At 36.0% G+C, this 21051-nt stretch overlaps 1 protein-coding gene across 2 annotated transcripts; it reads left to right on the top strand.

Moving 5' to 3' along the window:
* Positions 1-1309: 1309 nt before the first annotated feature.
* On the top strand, positions 1310-14355 carry ND-20 (NADH dehydrogenase (ubiquinone) 20 kDa subunit). 2 transcript variants are annotated; one of them, XM_071588877.1, is made up of 6 exons: positions 1310-1443; positions 1865-1975; positions 3011-3111; positions 7354-7545; positions 12604-12727; positions 13962-14355. In XM_071588877.1, the coding sequence occupies exons 1-6, from the start codon at positions 1431-1433 to the stop codon at positions 14057-14059; spliced, it is 639 nt and encodes a 212-aa protein (XP_071444978.1). In that variant the 5' UTR covers positions 1310-1430; the 3' UTR covers positions 14060-14355. The 2 variants fall into 2 exon arrangements, with proteins under 2 accessions (XP_071444978.1, XP_071444973.1); XM_071588872.1 differs by lacking the exon at positions 1310-1443 and adding an exon at positions 1711-1742 and having other exon boundaries at positions 1845-1975.
* Positions 14356-21051: the final 6696 nt, after the last annotated feature.

The raw sequence follows: 21051 nt of genomic DNA, 5'->3' as shown, positions 1-21051 counted from the left end.
CTTTAATGGATTATATTGCACATTTTTATTTTGTAAGTTTTCAATGTTCCAAAGAGCTAGTGCTTATTATTAATAATGTGCTACAAGCCTAGGGAAGTTTTGAATGGACCCAGCTGTATTTACCATGACCGCTACTCATGCAACGCTAAATTTTTTTAAACATACTTTATAATCAATATTTTCTGCCTTCATTCCATCCAACATACATGTCCATATTTTCCTGCCATTCTTAATTTCTTCATAGAATTACATCCCTCACTAGAACCTCTTTGATGAGTTTTCTCTCTGTTCGTTTAACATTTTCCCATCTTCCTATACACCGTATCTCATAAGCATCCAATCAATGCTCACCCTCTTACCCAAATGACCCATTTTACTAAGCCATACAATAGTATTAATTAGATCAGTCTTCAAAGGAGTTTCTTCACATTTAGGCCCTTGCATAAACTCCCTCCTCGTGAAAACTTGTCCATCAAATAAGCTTTTAATATAATGTTCTTATGGGTGCGAATTTGTCTCACTTTCTATTAGGCATAGTTACATTCTCTGGAGTATGCCCCCTAACTTTACATTGCCTTACCATTTCTTGAGAACCTCATTAATTTCAGTTTATCATCATTGATCCTTCTCTTATCACAGTAGTAATCCCTTGCCTATCTCACTGGTTCAGTGATCAGGGCAGTAATGATTACAATCCTGAGGCTGACTGACGTATAGTTCGGTCGCCCGCAAATTTGATATTATCAATTTTCCACCTTCTTTCATTACTTATTCAAACTTTTGTACGCCTCTCTTACCATTCCGTCTATGTAAACATTGTAATGAACAAATAATAATGGACTTATTGTCTTATTCCCCACCTAGCATCATTCTGGCTATCCAACTACTACCACCACTTGCACCGTCTAAGGCATGTTCAGATAATAGCTAATTCGCCTATATTCTAGTGAAGTCCTATGTCCTCTAACACCTGTACATTCATTAGTTGTTCACTCTGTACTTCATGAAATGCTCTCTCAAAATTGACTAAACAGATACATCCTGGTTATGCAAGAATTTCAAAATACAAAACTTATTTACGTAGACGTGTATACCACTGTTTCTACAGGCGGCATTGGCAAATGTGAATACTATGCAGGTAAGCGATTGTCCCAAGCTCTTAGAGATGCGAAAGAATTTCAGTAATCACTCTTAATTACTCTAGATCCTCCGGTAATTACCTATTGAATTAACGATATTAACTAATTTGAAAACTAGGTTGCTGTGTATTTCACGCCATCTATACAACCATAAAATGTATCCATTTAAACAAGAGCCAATCGTGAGACGCATCATCAATTCTGTGGTGGAGGTGGTGCAAGTCGGAAGCGTTGACCATTTTTTCCAGTAGTGGTACTCTTAAAATAAAGAGGGTACAACAAGTTAGCAAAATGTTGTCGTCATGTAAGTTTATAATTGAATTTCCGATCCATTATCATTAGTATCTCTATTCAAATAAGCTCGTGATGAAACGATATTGGGGAATAAATTTATTTGTTAGTATTAGTAAATTAATATTCTATTTTTCAAAGCTTAGTCCAGTTTAATCTTGTAATTTTTGTTATCGTTCGCAAGCGGCGAATATGAAGGTATAATTTTGTGAGCTGTATTTTTAAAACATTTTTTTAAGGTTCATTTTCTTAGGCGCAATTTGATATTTTTGTCATTAGAAGGAACAATTACAACATGCAAAGAAGTTCAATGTAATCTCCGTAATATAATTCTCATTACTTGGGAATTAAGTTCCTGGGAATGACTGAGTCGTTCCTATATTCTTTGAGTTGTGTAATATGCTTTTTAAATAGTTTATTTATTTCGTTATTAGTGAAAGCTAGAGGACTGCTTAGCCAGCAGCTTGTATCCACCGCTTTTCGCAGTGGAATGATATCAGCCTTGCCATCCTCCAAATCATCTACCGTAGCCACTAAAAATAAAGGTAACGTTCTTTTATTTCCTGTCAAATTTGGTGTGTTTATGTTCTTCTATCATATAAACTAGTTAAACATCCGCAATTCTCTATTACTGGGAGATAAAATAATAATTTAAAAATTATGATGACATGAATTAATTGAATAAATTAGAGAAAAATATTGGTATGTACTTGCAGGTGTGCGTTTAAGAGTTGGACGAAAAATAAATTTATTATTATGTATTATAATCTAATAAATGTATCGTTCCTAATATTTTCTATCTAATTTATTTTGTATAATATAATTTATAAAGCCGGGTTGAATTAAGATAATCATGACCCGAGTTATGTCTTTCAGGGATTAAAATTATATGCTCATTAATTGAGTGTATATTAAGCCAATATGTAAATTACATCAAAAGTCTTTGCCTTCTAAAATTAAATTAGATAATTGAATTCGTCATTGGCTTTAAAACAGTTTTAAATAATCTCATAAAAATAATTATCTTTAAGAAATCTCTTCATCGTTAACTACAAAGCTTTTATTTCACCGACTATATAAGCTGATGTAACTGAAAAATGAGTTTGTACAAAGCAGGCAATATAGTATCAGTGGTTGTAAATGATTTCCTTCAATATTAAATATTGATGGGATAAGTCCTCGTATTAATTTTTTTGTTTCCCTACAATTAGACCCAAAGAGCTTATTAATTGTAAGAGGTTAACCTAGTTATCTATTCCTTGATGCTTATTCTCTATCCATTGAAACTTTCGAGCGTACTACCATATCCTAAATGCTAACTTAAATCGTACTATGATGAGTTCAAATTGGTAATTTTCCATTAAAAATTACGGACAAATTAAAGGAGAAATCAGACATGAAATATCTGTGCTGATTCGAAGAAGTGTAACAGTCTTTCACCCTGTTCAATGTAAATGATTTTTACCCTTTGAAATTGATGCATTTTATCTCCATTGTTTTTAAATTTCTCCCTGCTTCATTATTAATATGAAAGAGTTGATGAAATGTAACTTCATATGGTATCCATGAAATATTCACAGATGTTGTGGAGCGAAAACCGTACTCCCCCTTCCAAGACACAAGCAATTGGGCTGAGTACGCTGTGGCTAGACTGGATGATCTTCTTAATTGGGGTCGTAAAGTGAGTAACATTTACATTAATTCACGAAAACAAAATTAACATCAGAAAATTATGAGGTATTGGTATATACCTATAATTTTCTGATGTTATACCTCTACCTCATATAGGTAATTACACCAAAATACTAACTCTTGCATTAAACTGGAACCTGATATATAAGTTGGAGAATACCTATGGAGTTTAGGGAATTTTTTGTTTAACCAGGAAACTTCTCCTTAAGTTCACATTCATAATAAGTAAGTTTGTTTGCCAACTATTCTGTGTATAATCAGCTAAATGCTGGCAATCCAATAAAGGTAGTTTCCATATAATATTCTTTGCTCAAAGTTCAGAGGGATACCTATTAATGATTCGGTTAGGTAAAGTAGAACAATCTTTAAGAGGAATGCATGCCCTTATTCTCAGATTCTCAAGAATCTCAACTATTTTTCGTCCAACTCATAATTTCACATTTTTTTAATGAATAAAATTCATTTATCTAATGCTCCATGAAATTGTAAATTTTAAATTATGTTATGTTTTTAAGATGGATTTTTCTCCAGTATCGCCTCATATTTGTAACTGCATTTTATTGTCATTGAATTAACATAACCCATCTGCTTAGAATTTGACATTATCATCATTGTAATGGATTCTTTTTTGTGGTTATTGATAAGTCTAGCTTATTTATAATGGTTTTGATGAATGCTATATTTCTTTATTGTTAATGCTTACAATCTTCCCTGCATTGTGTGTCAATCTTAATATTTCAGCAAAATGCATTTGAGCATGCTGTTAATACTATTTTATTGAAAGGCCTTCCTATTACTCTGCTTCAAGTGTTGAATTTTCCTGGTCTGGTAATCATTTTCCAATCATGGTGCAAATCAATTTTAGGAATTTTCTCCCTACATTTACATCTACTTCTACTTAATACCCCGCAAGCTGCCGCAAGGGCATTTGGCAGGGGATGTTAGGGCACCACCTGTAATTAAGAAAAAAAACTGCACACAACAACCCTTACCCCCCACGCACATGCAAACAAAAACTACCAACTAACATACGCATGAACCTACAAATATACCTGATATCTTTGCAATGTTTAATTTTGTTCCAACTTTGGTTCGATTCCTGGGCGAGGCACTCTGGGCACCTACAGCTCCACCCAAGCTAAAGTGATTTTTCGGGTACCAGATCTTCCTGGGAAACCATAACCAGCACAGGGAAAGGAACTGGCCCCCCTACCCTGATGTGCGAATTTCATATGCCGTATAGGGCTTAGTACTGGGTGAACTCAACCATCACCGACTAAACCGACCTTCAGGTTGATTACTGTGTTTCTGGTTTTGTAAATTAAATGTTTTTAATATTTCTATAGTGACTTCCATTTCTTAATATTGTGATTTCTGATTGTTTGGGGAAAGACTGAGTATTTGTATCCATCTGTACTGGAATCTATCTCCCATATTTTATCTTTGTGGTCTGATCTACCGAAGTAGTGTGGGGCCATTATAATTCCTGTTGTGTCATCGTTTGAACTCCTTTGTTCTGAGCCTTTCTAAAAGTCTAAGTCTTGCTTGTTATATTCGTATTTCAAGTGGCTCCCAGCCTAAATCTTCGGAGAGACCTATCGCGCTTGTGTTTTTATTATAACAGTTTTTAGCCAATCTAGTGGGTCTTCTCTGGGCTTATCTATTTTTTTGCCAATTTTTTTCCCAAGAATCCCAAATACTTGCGATACATTCCAAATGAGGTCTAACTAGAGCAAAATAACGCCTCTCTTTAAATTTCTCATTACATTTTCTCTCCACCTGCTTAAGGAAGCTGTGTTTCTTTAAAGCAGATTTGTATATTGTGGTAATATGTACTCCCCATGAAAGGTGTGGTGTTAAAACTACCCCCAAATGCTTAACTTGATTGGCCGTTGTTAGCACTTAACCCTCTATTTCATAGTTTAGATCCTGTTCGCCACTTCCTTTGCTCCAAAATTTCAAAAATGCACGTTGGTCTATATTAAGCATTAATCCCCATTCCTTTCACCAATCTGAGATTGTGTCTAAGTCTGTAGTGCGCAGCTAATGATCTAGATAGCTCCTTATTTCCCTGTGTACCACCGTGTCGTCAGCAAATAATCTGATATTGCTACTAATGTGTGAGCTCAAGTCATTAATGTATATTAAGAATAGAAGCGGCCCTATTACGCCTTCCTGGGGGACACCCAAAGTTACATGTCTATTCATTTAACACAGCCCATCAATGAATACTATTTTTTTGCGATTTGACAAGAAGTCGATAATCCAATTAATAATTTTCTCATTGATACCATAGCATTTAAGAGTGTAACAATTTATTGTGTGGGTCTTTATCAAAGCCTTTTTTTAAATCTAGAAATACTGGATTGACTTGTGTGTTGTTTTCTCCCATCTAAGTGTATAATGAAAAGACCTTTTTGTGTTTTTCCTAAATCCTCTCCTAAAGTTAAGCAGAAGTAAATATAGAAAAATTAGCTTGCATTTGTTCTTTATAATATTAACAACTACTCAGAATTTTGATACGCATAGAATTTCATCATATGTTTTTTTCTGGTTACATCCTTCCAATATATGACAAACTTGCCATGTGTGAGAAATTGTAGGTTCTGATAACCCTTAGATCTGTGCTAGCAGGATTAATGATACTTTTCTTGGTTGGGTAACCCTTGCCATATAAAATAAAGGTTATGAGCCACATGAAAGTAATTTGTGCAGCATTTGTTCCTTGGTGAGGTGGCTGTGAAGGCTGCTCGATATGTTCTGGGGAAGCATAGGAGGATGAAGAGTGTGTTGGACATGCTAAAAACGCTGGGCTGGGAACCTCTACAAACTAGAAGGAAAGTAAGCAGACTTAATGGAATATTCCGCATTCTGAAGGGGGAGAAAGCTTGGGCAGATCTTAGGAAAGAGGCGGGGAATCCAAATTTTATGGGGAGAAATGACCACAAATTTAAAGTAAAATGTTGGGCACAAAGAACGAATAAAAAAATTTTCTTTTCTAAATAAAACAATTGTTAATTGGAACACCTTACCTGCAAAATATTTGAGCCCTTTCCTAACAGGGTGCATTTAAGAAAAGATGTAAGGCATATATGTAAAAATTTGATTGGTGTGTGATGTAAAATTATATGTAACAGCTTAATTTTTTTAATTTATCTTTTTTTTTCTTGCTGATTAATTGATGTAAATGAGATTTTAGTTTGGAAATTTTCTTTAAGTGTACTTTTGCTTTACTGACTGATTTTATCTATTATCTTTTGTGGTTACTTGGGACTTGTGTGCCACCTGACACTGTCTATCAGCACATGTGGATTTTTAATAATAATAATATGACCCCATTTTGGTTGTCATTTAAAATGATGGTATAACATTCACTCTATTAAGGAAGGAGCATGGGCAATCACCCTAATTATTTATCACACTGAATTATGATTAGAAAAACATGGTAACGAGTCCAGGTAGATGGGTACAGATGACTGGAGTGGGTATTAACCTTGGCAGCAAGGGGCAGGCCTCTATTGTTGTGATTTCATGAAAGTTTTGGACTGCAACTGTTATAATATTATTTTCAATTCTAACAGTTGTGGTCCCCTTCTGTATTTGAATATTGAGTGTTAGGATGAGGCACTTTAAATGTTAGGCACATGTCAAGTGATGATTAATTGGAGTATATCCATTCAAGGTTTAGGGGTCTTCTTAAATGTGTTTCAGAAGGTCTTCGCAAGTAGACACTTGATTCTGCTTTTAGTCATCCATCAAGACCTTCTGGATGAGTTTAGTAAAGATCTTTCACATCGCCTAATTTTCAGTGATAATGGTGTGCGTGCGCTGTCAGCTTATCAATGTCAAATCAATATCAAACCCTTAACCAACAGTCCGGATTCAGCACTTCATCCTTGAACACCTGGTGAATCATAGCCAACGTCTTCGTACTCAATTTTCCCAGTTCAACACAAAATTTGATGTCATACTACTGTTCAATCATTGGCTGCAGTTTGCCCTTGCAGCAAGTCACTCAACCAGGGTCTGCTAAAAGCACGATCTAGCTTGAATGAACGCTCACAGGTCAGACTCCCCACCATCGAGCATGTGCCGTGCAAGCATGCTACAATGTACAGTTATGTCAGGAAAAAATTATCTTCGATACTTCTTATAGAAACCTGGTACCATAAAATATGATTTTGTTCTTAAATGATATCTTTTATGTATATCTATGTGTAATTTGTTTCAGTGCTCTATTTGGCCCCTGACCTTTGGATTGGCTTGCTGTGCTGTTGAAATGATGCACATTGCAGCTCCACGATATGATATGGATCGGTTTGGAGTGGTATTCCGAGCATCACCACGACAAGCAGATGTCATAATTGTTGCTGGCACACTTACAAATAAAATGGCTCCTGCTCTACGAAAAGTATATGATCAGGTAAATTATTATGTAAATTTATTACCATCTCAGTAAAAATTACAGTATTAAAAACATAATGTATACAATCAACTCCTTGGGCTCATTTGAAAATGTCATTCAAGGATCTTTTTAACTGCTTAAAAAAAGGTTAAAAAATCAAAGTGTAATCTACTTTGCTAAACTATTCCTAAATTATGTGTTTAGCAAGTTGGATTCAGGAGGTATACTCATTGTTTGCCTGGACTGGAAAATAGAAGACATCACTCCATATCTATAAGGGTAGCAATATATATGGCTCTATAAATTATTGACTAATAATATGAAAGGTGCTACCCAAAAGTTCCTCAAAAATAGAGATAAATAAAATTGCAGAATACCTGGATCTATTTCTCTGCTGTCATCCTCAAAGTTGTCCCATAGAGATTTCAAATACCAATCCCACCACTTCTGGCGCTGAGTAAATTCTGGAAGTGTTGGTTTGTTAGTGCATTAAGCACTACAAATCTGCTAGTCTCCTCTATTGTGTCAATTCTTCATCCCTTCCAACTTAATTTTCACCGTTAGAATGAACAGAAAATCACAAGGATGTAAGTCAGGTGAGTAAGCTCAATGAGCAATGGCCAAGTTGTTTTTGCCAAGAAACAGGTATGATGAAAGCAGTGTGGCTGTGCATTATTTCAGTTAAGAACCCAGGCATTCCTACACTATTTTTATGATCGTTTCCATCTCACATTCACCCTAAGCCACCTTAAAACATCACGGTAGACTATTTCAATAATCATCTGACCCAGAGTAATGAGCTCTATGAGAATAATCCATCAACATTGGGAAAACAGATCAGTAAGGACTTCTTGATGTTGCTCATGACTTGACTTTGACTTGGCTTTCTTTACTGAGGTAGAAATGGGCTTTTCCTTGGTGGCAATTGTGGTTTGGTTTTTGGATCATTCCTATATTCCCAACTTTCATCACCTTTGATGACCTTAGAAAGAAAATCTGGATCAGCTCGAAACTGTTCTTTCAAGTCCGACGGATATTCATCCCACATTCTTTCTGATCTTTGCTTAAAAGAGTTGCGGCTTGAACTTTGCTGCTAACCTTTCATGTTCAATTCTTCTGATAAACTTTACTGTAATGCTATAGACGTATTGGATGGTCTGTCAGACATCATTTATGTTTGGATTCCAAAAAGAAGTGACATGTTCTCATGTACTTCCAGTTGATGGTCATCTGAAATGTTCATCATCATCATCAATTGAAGTTCAATTCATTTTTGAATGTTTAAACTGGTTGTTTGCATTTGTCCTAGCATCAATTCTGAATGCTCCCTTAAACATTTTGTGTAAATCTGTGGCAGTCTTGCTGAGTTTAACGAAGGATTTCTTACATTTAGCTAATCATGTTAATGCATTTATTTGTCCGGGGATTTGTTGCATAATCATACATACACAAATATAGGATATGTCAGGTATAAATTTCACAATTTTAGAAGAAATACCATGTACCATATTTTCCCATTGATGACGTGCGCGTTATCTATACACATATGTTCAGATGATCGAAAAAATGAGGATGCGCGTTATGTGATGCAAGTGGAAAAAAATTCAGACCTGTATTTATACACACACATACATTCGATATAGACGTATTTTCACACAGTATATATAATTTTTACATGCTTATATATATGAACGTGTGTAGATGTGTGGCATCTACACACGTTCAAGATAACTATGAAGCCCTGGGTATCCGGTATCTATACAAAATCATGATGACTACAAAGTTCTGGGTGCACTTTATCGATGGGAAAATATGGTATATTATATATATATATATATATATATATATATATATATATGTACACACATATTTATATATATATGTACACACATATTTATACATATTACATACACATATATATTTATATATATGTATGTATGTATGTATATAGCTCAAACAATTACAATGTGAGTGTCCTTTTAAGTGTTATCTATTTTGTGTTCTATTGTGCCGTCCAGATGTTATATTGCTCTTGTGAGTGCTTCAACATCATCGATATATATACACACACATAAATGTGTGTGTGTATATGTATGTATATATCTATATGTATGAATATGTAACTGTTGCGTAGATGCTCTTGGCTCTATATTTGAAGCATTTTTCTCCTTAGTCTTATCTGTGTACTTGAAGGGAAGGTCAATCTTTGATGTGGAATAATTGTTGATGTGCATGCTAGATCAGCCATGCACATCTAGAAGCTATCCACATTGTTTTTGTAAAGTTTAAGTTGTTTTTGAGAGATACTATATTTTTTTAACCAATAACATTTGCTGTTACCCCTTGCAATCATAGCTGCGCAGAATAGAAGGGTAATGAGCGTAAATGGTATTTTAAACAAAGTTTTTACTGATAATTTGTCTGATATCCCAAGTCGTGAAGGAACTGATGGAAGTTCTGATGAAAACATTAGTGAAATCCCAAGTGACAGTGAAGATACAGTTCTTGCTCTACCTTTGAAGTATTCTAGTGATTCTATCGTTGATGACAGAAATGATAGCTAACACGATGAGTGGCAATGTTTTATTTTGGTCGGGCAATGAATTTATTCCTGCTTTAGAAACATCAGCTGGGACACCAGGTGTAAAAATTAGTCCGCATGGTCCAAAAAATGTGAGTGATGTAGTTAGTTTGTTTATAGGGGATGACCTCTTTTCAATGATTGTGGAGGAATCAAATCGTTATAATGAACAAAATGCTTATGAATACAGAGAATCTCCTAAAAGTTTCAAGTTGCACGATATAACCAATGGAGAAATGAAAAAAAATTAGGATTGGTAATCCCTATGCTGCAGGAAAAAAGAATAAGTGATTACTAGACACCGGACCCTCATTGCAGAAACACATTGCACAATAATGAGAAAGACCACGAATTGATCAAAGCACACAGTGTTGTATTTGTTGAACAGTACCCTATTCAATTCTTTTAGGGTTCATTTGGAACTCAATGGAAAATAAATGGTGTGTAAAAAGTTCTTGCAAGACACTGGGTGTGTCACAGAGATACAGAAGAGCCCATCTCAAACACCCTAGAGAAAAACATTCACATTTTTCCTACAAGGCATGTACCTAAGTTGGACTCACCTGTAAGACTTTCAGTAGACATGAAAAAGAATATAGTAGAGGAAATAGTCTTTGGAGCAAGGAAATTCTTCAGAGACCTTGTAGAGTATGTGTAGCTAAGAAAAGAAGTGAAACCCCCTTTAGTTGGGGTTTTTGTTGTATTCCTCATCATAGAGGGGTATGTTTTACACAATGCCACACACTAGTTGATTACTCTAGCATATAATCTCTATACATTTAAATTTCATTAAAAAATATCCAGTAGTTCAGGAGTTCTGTGTATTTTATTGAATGCTTATACCTTTCATGCGGAGGCAAAAAACTGGCCAAAGGTTGGTAAATTTAAAGGTAACCAGCACATAAAATGTTCATATTAATGAATGAATTTGAGGTAGTGGTACTTCAGAGGTTGCTACCTTCCTCTCTCCCTTGAGAAAATCTGTCATGTTCACTCTTAGAATTCGTGGTCCTCTATTTCTTATTGCATTTCCCTACCTCATACTTCTCCCCCTCCTCTCAAGAGTATCCCAATACAACAACGGCTGTCCAATAAAGAGAAATCATAAACTTAATCGCATGAGTTATTTTGAAAAAAAATTAATTTTGTTATATTTTTTTGTTATTGTGTAAGTATATGAGATTAAAGTGTCATTGGTTTAAAATGACATTAAGAACCCTATCAAAAAGATTGAAAATTTCATTGGGTGTCACCCAAACATTGGTAAGAGAAATACTGCACATGCATTTCAAAATAGCTGTAAGGATGCTGCACCACCATGCATGAATGGTGAAGTGTGCTCTTCATTCTTCCAATAATCGAGGCCCTGTGTGACTTTTTCTTTTTCCGTAATGTGAGGAAACACGAAGACGCCACTTGACCAAAGCCAATGTAGGTGAACTGAAAGAACAAAAACTGTTTATACTTGCAATGGCTGCTGCTGATGCAATAAATAGTCAAATCAATGGCACTTTTACCACATTTATATTACTCCTTAATCTAACAACATTACATCAAATGTTAGCTCAATTAATTATCACTGAATTGATAAATTTGGTATTTTTTCACAAAAAAGCTTTATATTACTACTGGTTTCAATGACTAGGTGACATAAAAAACCGGTAGTATTATAAAGTTTTTGAACGAAAAAATACCAATTTGATTTATTCAGTGATCAAAAATTTTCACAAAGTGGAGCCTCAAACCATCAAATTCATCAATAAATTATGTTTAAAAATTATGATCACACTCTTTTGAACTTTCCTTGAATATATTTTTAATTATACTAGTATTTATGTTTATCCAAATGTTTTTCCTCACAAATGTGGAGCATTTCAGAAATAAGTGACCTGGTATACAAGGTTTGTATGAAAAGTATCGTCCACAATTTTTTTCTGATGTGTGCTTTGAGTGCTGAATTCAGACCATCAGTTGAGTGTGGGCATGATTGCAGAGCATAATGGCATTGATAAGATGACAATGCACACCATTATCCCTGAAAATTTGTCAGTGTGAAAGATCTGTGCTAAACTCATCTGGAAGGTTTTGTCATGCTACCAAAAGCAGAGTCAAGTGTCTGCTTGCGAAGACCTTCTGCAACGCACTGAAGAAGACCCCCAACCCCCTTACAGTCACAACTTGGCACCAGCAGACTATTTCCTATTCCCAAAAGTGAAATCCAAAAGGGTTTCTTATGTCACATATTTATCTCTCCATGGAAACCTAAGAAATCTTTCAGTGGAAGTATCCTGATAATTTATTTTGCACATCTTCTATTAACTAAATATTTTGTGTAATATGGGAGAGAGATCATGATCATTAAGATGAGCTCTTATGATGGCTCTTTTCCATGCAGAAAGCGGGGACCAGTAAACAAAGCTTGCCATAGGCTTTAGCCTTAGTTTTTCTGACACATTATCAATTGCTCAAGTGTGATTATTGATTTTTACTTATAGATGCCTGAACCTCGCTGGGTGATCTCAATGGGAAGTTGTGCTAATGGTGGTGGATATTATCATTATTCATATTCAGTTGTCCGTGGATGTGACCGTATTATACCAGTGGATATTTATGTACCAGGTAAGCTATGTCTTTAAATTTATTACAAAACCCTAAAATGAGAAATGGATTGGAATTTGGTGGAAACTTTGACTGAAATGTTTTCTAGTTAAAGGTAATGGTAAATATATGTATAAAGTATAGAATTAGTAAATTGAGGCCTTATGAACACTGGTGATTATCATGTGTATGGTCAATTTGCAAAACAAGATTTTTATGTCTAGTAGCAGGAGCATATACGAGGGTAATTTGTAAAGTTCTCGGAATGGAATAGGAATAAACAACTTACCCCATTGAAACTTTTCTTTTTTTCATTGTATTCTCCCTGTACACACACTAGGTCCAGCAATTTTCCAATATCTTGATCCCATCTTGAAAATTATATCACTTCAGGCCTGTAAAATACCCATCTACTTTGACTGTTAGTTCTTTGTTTGAAGAGAATCTCCATCCACCCAGGAAAATGTTGAGCTTGGGGAAGAGATGAAGTCTGATCAACCAAATCAGGTGAATAAGGCAGGTGTGGCAACAATTTGTATCTTAGTATTTTTGCCATGTCAATGCTACTTGTGTGTGGGTGGGCATTGTCTTGATGAAAGATAACTTTCTTGCCAAACCTGACCTTTTTTCTTGCATCTTTTGGTTTAGTTACAATAATTTTACAGGGTAGTGGCACATGTTGGCTGACCACTACGCGGATCATTATCTAAGCTGTCACGATCAAACTGAAACTCGTTTGTCCCCTTGAAAACGGTTGAATATGAAAGAGCAGAGATCCCTAGTGTGTTCTGAAAGTTGGCTTGAGTTTCTTTGTCTTTCATACCTTTCTCTGCAAAGTATTTAATCACTGCTTGAATCTCAAGTATTTTATCTTCAGTAATCACGACAAGAGGACATCAACAGAGAGGCATCCGCACCACAGGTCTCTTTCTCCACACTGACATGTTATGTGTTTACTCATAAAGGATTACCAATTTTTACCTGCACAGGTAACTGGTTGCACTGGCGCTGACATCAGGGGTGATTCCGAGAACTTTTCAAACTACCCTTGTATTTGGAAACTTTTTTCTTTCATCCATGCCATTATAACATATTAATCTTCAAAGAAAATTCACCTTATTTTTGTAAAGGTGTTCCTCCTCGTAAAATTGAGGATGTCTTTTGAAAATCTAAGGGAAAGGAAAACATTTTATTTGCATTTTCTAGGTGTCTTTTAACCAAAATTATGCTCTTCATTAACATTTTTTTCTTGTAGGATGTCCACCAACTGCTGAGGCCTTGCTTTATGGCATTCTTCAACTGCAGAAGAAGATCAAGAGGATGAAAACTTTACAGATGTGGTATAGGAAGTAAATTTCTTAACAATTTCTTAGAAAAATTTTCTAATAGTTTGGTGTTCAGTTCATTCAGCTCATCTGCTAGAGCATGATTGTACCACTCCGCTGTAAAATTATCAACTTATACAGCAAAAGTGTTGAGTACAATCTAAAGAAATTGTTTAATGAAGGTTTAAAAAGGAACTAATTCTGAAAATTTATTACATTATGGACTGAGCTTGTTCTTAAAAGTATGAATTAGAAAATGTAAATATAATTTTTGTAAATACCAGTGATGCTTTATTACAATTAATAAATTGTATTTATTCTTCACTTATGTTTTTATATTCATCTCATGGTTGGATTAGTGAGTAAAAAAGATTTTATAAAAATCTAAGTCATGGCATATGTGGATTGATTGAATTTATTCAGTTTTAAAATCAACATTTTGCCACCGAAGTCATGGCTCTGAGAGTAATCCTAGCCTTAAAAATGTGTTAAATCATGGTGAATAATGTTTTTTGGACGCAAACTTATGGCAAGAATTGCTTTTCTTGTGGGCACCATATCAGTCCAGAAAATTTTATTCATAGAGGGAAAATATGAATGTTTGTTTTAATATGAATTTTTTACCTCTGTGGCACAAAAACAGAAGGTATTAAACTTAAGAGAGTAGTTGAATAGCTCAAGTCAATTAGATGTACATCCTGAAATATTGTTGATGTTAAGGTTTCTGATGACATCACTTGTTGAATAATGTTCTTGATAAGTGATTAAGACAATAATGGCTCCATAACGTAATGTCAGCTAACATACATGCTATGTAATAGGTGACCTTATAAACAAAATATAGAATTTTGACATTCACTGCTAAGTCTCTTACATCAACCCATTACAGTCATAATTCAGATTGTGCTTTATCAGCTCAGTCATCCCAAAAGGGACATAAGGAAAAACTATAACTCGAATTTATAGGCCACCATCCTGTATATTATTATGCACAGGATGATGGCTGGTAAATTCTAGTAATGATTCATATATTCGTCAGGAGATTTAATGCATATTTATACATACACAAATATAGAACACATCAGGTATAGATATTTAAATATGTTGAAAATACTTGTGTAATTTTCATTTCAATTTTCTTTAGTTCTCAAGAGATCTCTTATCTGAGACTGCAATCAAATAAAATTATAGAATAATTCATCTACATGGAAGCACTTTCGTATCGTGAATTCGTCATCTTATTATTATTCATGCCACCCTTGCTCATGGCATGATGAGGCAGATAGGTTCAGTGTTGATTCTTTAAGGTCCAGCACAAGCACATGTTTATTCCCTGGAAGGAATGGCTGGCCATTGCAGACAAAGCTTGGAAACAGGTTATTTCGAAGGGGGTAAGTGCATTTGAAGTCATTTGATTTATACAATAACTAGCTGACCCAGCGAACTTCGTGCCACCTAACAATCAACAGTTTTTTTTACGATAATCTACCGGTTAAGGTAGGTTTTTGGATGGACACAACTACCAAATAAATATTTCATTACTCCTAAGAAAACACAAAGTCCAGTAACATACCCTACATCAGGTCCCTCTTCATCTCTGAGTACTTCCTTCCTCCCACCACCACATCACCCTGCTTCCAATGCTGAAATTTCTTCAATAAAACAATATGATTCTTTTAATGTGCTCATAAACCCAGGTGTCCTTAACGGAGTCCCTGTAACCCTGTGAAGGATTCCACTTTGGGTTTGTGTATTTGTGTCTTTAGTTGGTCACTGGCAAGGAAGTTACGAGGGTCATCCGGAAAGTAGTACCCGTTCGTGCCGCATGAAGTGCTGACGACGCGAGTAGCCGCTGGACGAGGTCAGATAGCTTCAGTGGCTTGTCTGCCTTCTCTGAGCCAAGTTGCGTGACGCTAGCATTGCCTGTGTTGTTTCTGTGATTGTTTACAATGTTTAAAAAAATTGAGAACGCCGCCAGTTGTGAAGTGAGGGCAGTGATTAAATTCCTCAATGCATTATGCAAAAATTTGTGCAAGATGGGTCCCTCGCGTATCTCAATGAGCTGGCGGCGAAGGACTATGCAGCAGGAATACAGAAACTTGTCACACGTTATGACAAATGCCTTAATTTGCTTGGAGATTATGTTGAGAAGTAGTTTAAAGTATCCTCTTTCAAATAAAATTTTTTATGTTTGTTAATATTTACTTTTGTGTCTTTATTTCACGAACGGGTACTACTTTCCGGATGACCCTCGTATATTCCCGCAAACTACTAAAAAATGTTATTCTGGTCGAGAGACTGTGGTCAGCCCCGGTCGTGGAATTTCTTTTCCTACAAACCATCACAAAAAATTTAGTTTTCATTCCGAGACAAATGATGCAAACGAAGAGGATCTGTAGAACGCACATCCGGATAACCAGGAATCGCATCACCTTGCTTACGACGTTGAAATTTCTTCAGTGAAGCGATAGAATTAGAAATTTTATGGTACGATATTATGATATGATACGATGTTTTACAATATGATATAATGATACGATACTTTAACAATATTTAAATGGTCATTCTGCTATTCTGGTTTGAGACGAATCCAAAAAACCAAATATCATTAAAATCAACAATACGATTTGATATTTTACAATATTTTGATGGTTATTCTGCTATTCTGGGGTGGGATGAATCCAAAAAAACCAAATATCGTTAAAATCTATGATACCATACTTTTACAATATTTTGATGGTTATTCTGCTATTCTGGGGTGGGATGAATCCAAAAAAACCAAATATCGTTAAAATCTATGATACCATACTTTTACAATATTTTAATGGTTATTCTGCTATTCTGGAATGAGTCTTATTGAAAAAACCAAACAGCATTAAAATATGTTCAGCCATTCTCGAGTTATAAATGGTGTAACTAACACGATTTATGACTTTCTTTTATATATATATATATATATATATATATATATACATATATATACATATATATATATATATATATATATATACATATATATATATACATATATATACATATATATATACATATATATATATATATACATATATATATATATATATATATACATATATATATACATATATATATACATATATATATATATTTGAAAAATATTGCCCTTCTTAATTGCAGTGTGTATGTTTATTCAAAATGTGAATAATCACCTCATCATCCATGATGAACTTGGATTTCCTTGAAAAATCAAATTGATTCCTTTCGTCTAAGCCTTAATTTATGGTAGGATTATCTTATTAAAGCTGAAAGATTTTAATTGTCTAATTTTTATGTTGCAGTTGCATTAAATATGTGATCATGAATGAAATTGGATCATAAATTCAAAAAACCTTTGCTAGTAAGATGGTTTAAAGGAATACATTGTCCCAATGATTGATTGTGCACAAATTCATTTATCATTAGGAAAAAGTAACTGGATATTGTGACCTAATAATTAATTCGTCGTTTCAATAAGTATGTTTAAAAATGCAAAATCTCTTCAAAGAATAATGGAAGGTCATTGCAATGCCTCAAATGGGATTTTTTTAGTCATAAGTTAATGTATTAAGGCCCCTGTACTCTTATTCAAAGTCTTTAGCCTACTTTTCAGGATTACATTTGCTATTTAATACTGAAAAGTCTTTTTAGTAAAAATAATGGTTTACTTGATCAATTATATTTATTGCTAGCCTTTGTCATCCAGTCTTTCATAAGTTTTAGTTTACTTAACTGGGTGAAGTCGGCATGATATTTTCATATTGAGAACTGATAAAAATTATCCTTCTGCCTCAATTTCAGAAAATCTAAAATATCATACTTCCCTGATAATTAATTAGTAGGATAGTAAGAACATCTATAATTGAATGATCTGAATACTTCCAATGAGAATGTTACCAAGTTTGAATGTATTGAAAGTTTTCAGATTTGTTAAAAAGCAATAACTATTGATGACGATTGTCAAAGGGCACTGTCACATCTATGACGTGTACCGCACCTACCAGATGACTTCATCCAGCCTCAGGAGCGAAGGATCCCCGGTACCCGCTGGTCCACTCTAATCTCCCATAATGCTGGTAGGGCTGCCTCAGGAAGCCCAGTATTTAGTTGTGACGTCTTCATCATGCATCTCAGTGTGGTAGGTAGTCTTAGATGATGTTTCGCAGTGTCTCATCTGCCTTGCCGCTTACGCAGCAGCGGGTAACTCCCCTTGCGGTGCCCCTTCTGACCGGGGGCAGGACGTTCAGGCAGGCATGTTGAATGAAACGCCAGTCGCAAAACCAGCAAAAGGGGTCTAACCTTCCGGACCAAATGGTTCGAGTCCAGGTGTGTGGAGGAGGCAAGGAAAACCTTCACCTGGACCAGTTTCATGACTTGCTTCAGACTGAATTACACTCACCTCAATCTGAACTATGGTAGTGGGCCCCTCCGCCCTGGAAATCACAACCGTCAGCTCCCCTCTAGCATCACTCCATTGCCACGACACAGCGGCGTAGCTTCAGTAGTAGCAGAAGTTTTTGCGGGATGCGATAGACAGCTGAGGTCATTTGTGCCCTTAGGGATGTACAGGAAGGGATGACGGGTGGAGAGAAACCTGCGTCGTCATTAGCCTGCTCTTAATGAAAGGCACCAAGGGGTCGTAGCTTAACGTCCCATCTGATGGACGTCATACTTGCTCAAAGTGCCCTCCACAAAGCACCTCAAGTAGGGTTCGAGATACCTCTGAAAAATATCGGCCACCGCTGGGATTCGAACCCGGGTCCTCAGGGTGGGAAGCAAGTTAGTCACCGCACCATCCCAACCCCTCCTGGTGCGGCTTCAGCCATGGTCGTCCGTCTCAATGCGGGAGTCGACCATGCCGGAGAGAAATGCCTGGAGCGACAACTTGCCGAGTGGCACGTTCCTCTCCTCCCTTACGAACCACCTGTGTCCCGCAAGGTGTGCCATGCCACATCCAATATGCATGCATCCAGGCCAGCAAGAATTCGGAACGCGTGCACAATGGCGAGCTTATCCTTGCGGAATGGTGATGGCAGGTATCCCCTTCCTCCTAGCTTCACAACGACACGATTATCTCCCAGCTGGCTCTCACTGGGAGGCTCATCCACTTATTTATCATGATGGCTGTAAGGAGCAAGTTTTGCTCCTTGCTGCTCTCCGTCACTGGAGCGTAGCCTTTCTGGAATGGAGAGGTCAGCCTCCGGCCACGAAGGGCCCTGATCATGACGCGATTCGCGAGGAATGCCGGTGAATGTTTTGAGGATAGGCACTGAGAGCGATCAGCCTCCAAACCTGCAGGTCTTCACTCTCATAGTGGCCTCTTGTGCAGAAGGACTGTCTCGCTGCACTCCTTCAGGTAGGCGGATTATAGGATCCCATCCAGGCCAGGTACCGTGTTCTTTGCCCGGCGTAGTTGCCGGATCACTTCCCCAGGGGTGATTTTGGCTTGCAGGAGTTCATCCAGGCAATCATATTGTGAGAGATACAGGGCAATGGAAGATCGACTAATAGTACTAGCGGAAGGGTCTATCAAAGTGCTCGAGCACTGCGTCAAGCGGTACCATACACCGAGGATTAGTCCCAGCATTTGCACCTGAACAGCTTTCTCTTGCTCACCTTATACAATATGTGAACTGCAGCTCCCAAGGCTTGAGCACCCTGTGGCCCCGCCTCGGACAGTCACAGGAGGGAAAAGCGTTCAGCGGTGTCTCTACTCCGGCTACTTAAGCAGCAGCTTCAATGACTTGCCACCCCTGACAGTGTTGTAATGTCCATCGTAAAGCCTAGCTCGATGAGCCACTACAGCGGCAGGGGTGCACCTTGGGTCTGCCGGGTAGAGTGGGGGCACTTCCATGGCTCAGAGAATGTCGTCCAGGATCTCAATCTTACCACTATTCTCAGTCTCGCACAACCCCTCGCTTACACTGGGGAGATGGTTATTTGCTTCAGAACATGGTAGCAAGGCAGCTAAAAGGCATTTTGGCACAGTGATAACGAATTATTGGAATTTTATAATGAATAAACTTAAATATATGTGTAACTGCTAATTTTTTTAATGCTACAATTCAATTTTCTTCATATAAAATGTTAACATCAAAATAATTCAATCTTTTCTGTCTTATTCAAGTATATTTTGTAAATTATAACCTAAAAAACCACTGTGCGCCTTATGCAGAGGCTTGTCTTATTGGCCAGGATATACAGTATGCAATAAAAAGACTAATATTGTGGATACTATAGCAATTCATATTGGTTTAACAAATCCAACTTTGATATACATGTATTAAGGTGAAATTGCTATACCAAATGGCTACTTTTTTCCAATGATGGAAAAAGATTTAGTTTCAGTGTGTTGGCAGTGTGTGTCATTGAATTAAAAAATAATATCTCCATTACACACTTAATAATTCGTGTCAAAACCATATACTCACAAAAAAACTTTTATGATAAATAATGAGCAATACAAGCGGAATCTACTTTCAGGATAGGGATAAGAACTGGGCGTTCAGAATTTAATGCATTACATCACATACTGTTGATATTAGAACAAGGTGATTATTACCCTTGCATATGAAACGAATTTTTATGATAATGAATATATTTGAAACTAGCATCACTTTAACACCTAATAAGGTTTACAGCATTTCTTAATATTTCATATTAAAAGCAATATGTTACACCCCAATGTGAACATAACAAACCCCATTGATAAGGGTACTGTAGCCCATCAATCAAAATAAATATCTTAAATGGGAACCAAATCCAACCCAAAACCTAATTTTCTCAAGACCAATCATTTTAAAAAAAAGTGCATCATGCATTTCAGTACATTAGAGCAAACAAAATAAATATTCAATGATATACTCCTGTCCTGTTGTCAAAATATTATAAATTTGCCAGCATAATAACCTCAGTTTAATATATACACCCGTGATGGAATTCATATATATGTAAACAAATTCCTGTTTCTCCATAATTACAGGGCTATCATTTCTTGAAAAACTA

This window comes from Hetaerina americana, unplaced genomic scaffold, assembly GCF_022747635.1.
Source record: "Hetaerina americana unplaced genomic scaffold, ioHetAmer1.1.p SCAF_1, whole genome shotgun sequence".
Lineage (NCBI taxonomy): Eukaryota > Metazoa > Arthropoda > Insecta > Odonata > Calopterygidae > Hetaerina > Hetaerina americana.
Note: the sequence above shows the minus strand (reverse complement) of the source record. Positions and strands in the feature narration are given on the sequence as shown.

Coding starts and splice junctions, on each gene's coding strand:
- ND-20 (XM_071588872.1), top strand. Junction 1,976..3,010: donor CGTAGCCACTAAAAATAAAG/GTAACGTTCTTT, acceptor AAATATTCACAG/ATGTTGTGGAGCGAAAACCG. Junction 3,112..7,353: donor TTCTTAATTGGGGTCGTAAA/GTGAGTAACATT, acceptor AATTTGTTTCAG/TGCTCTATTTGGCCCCTGAC.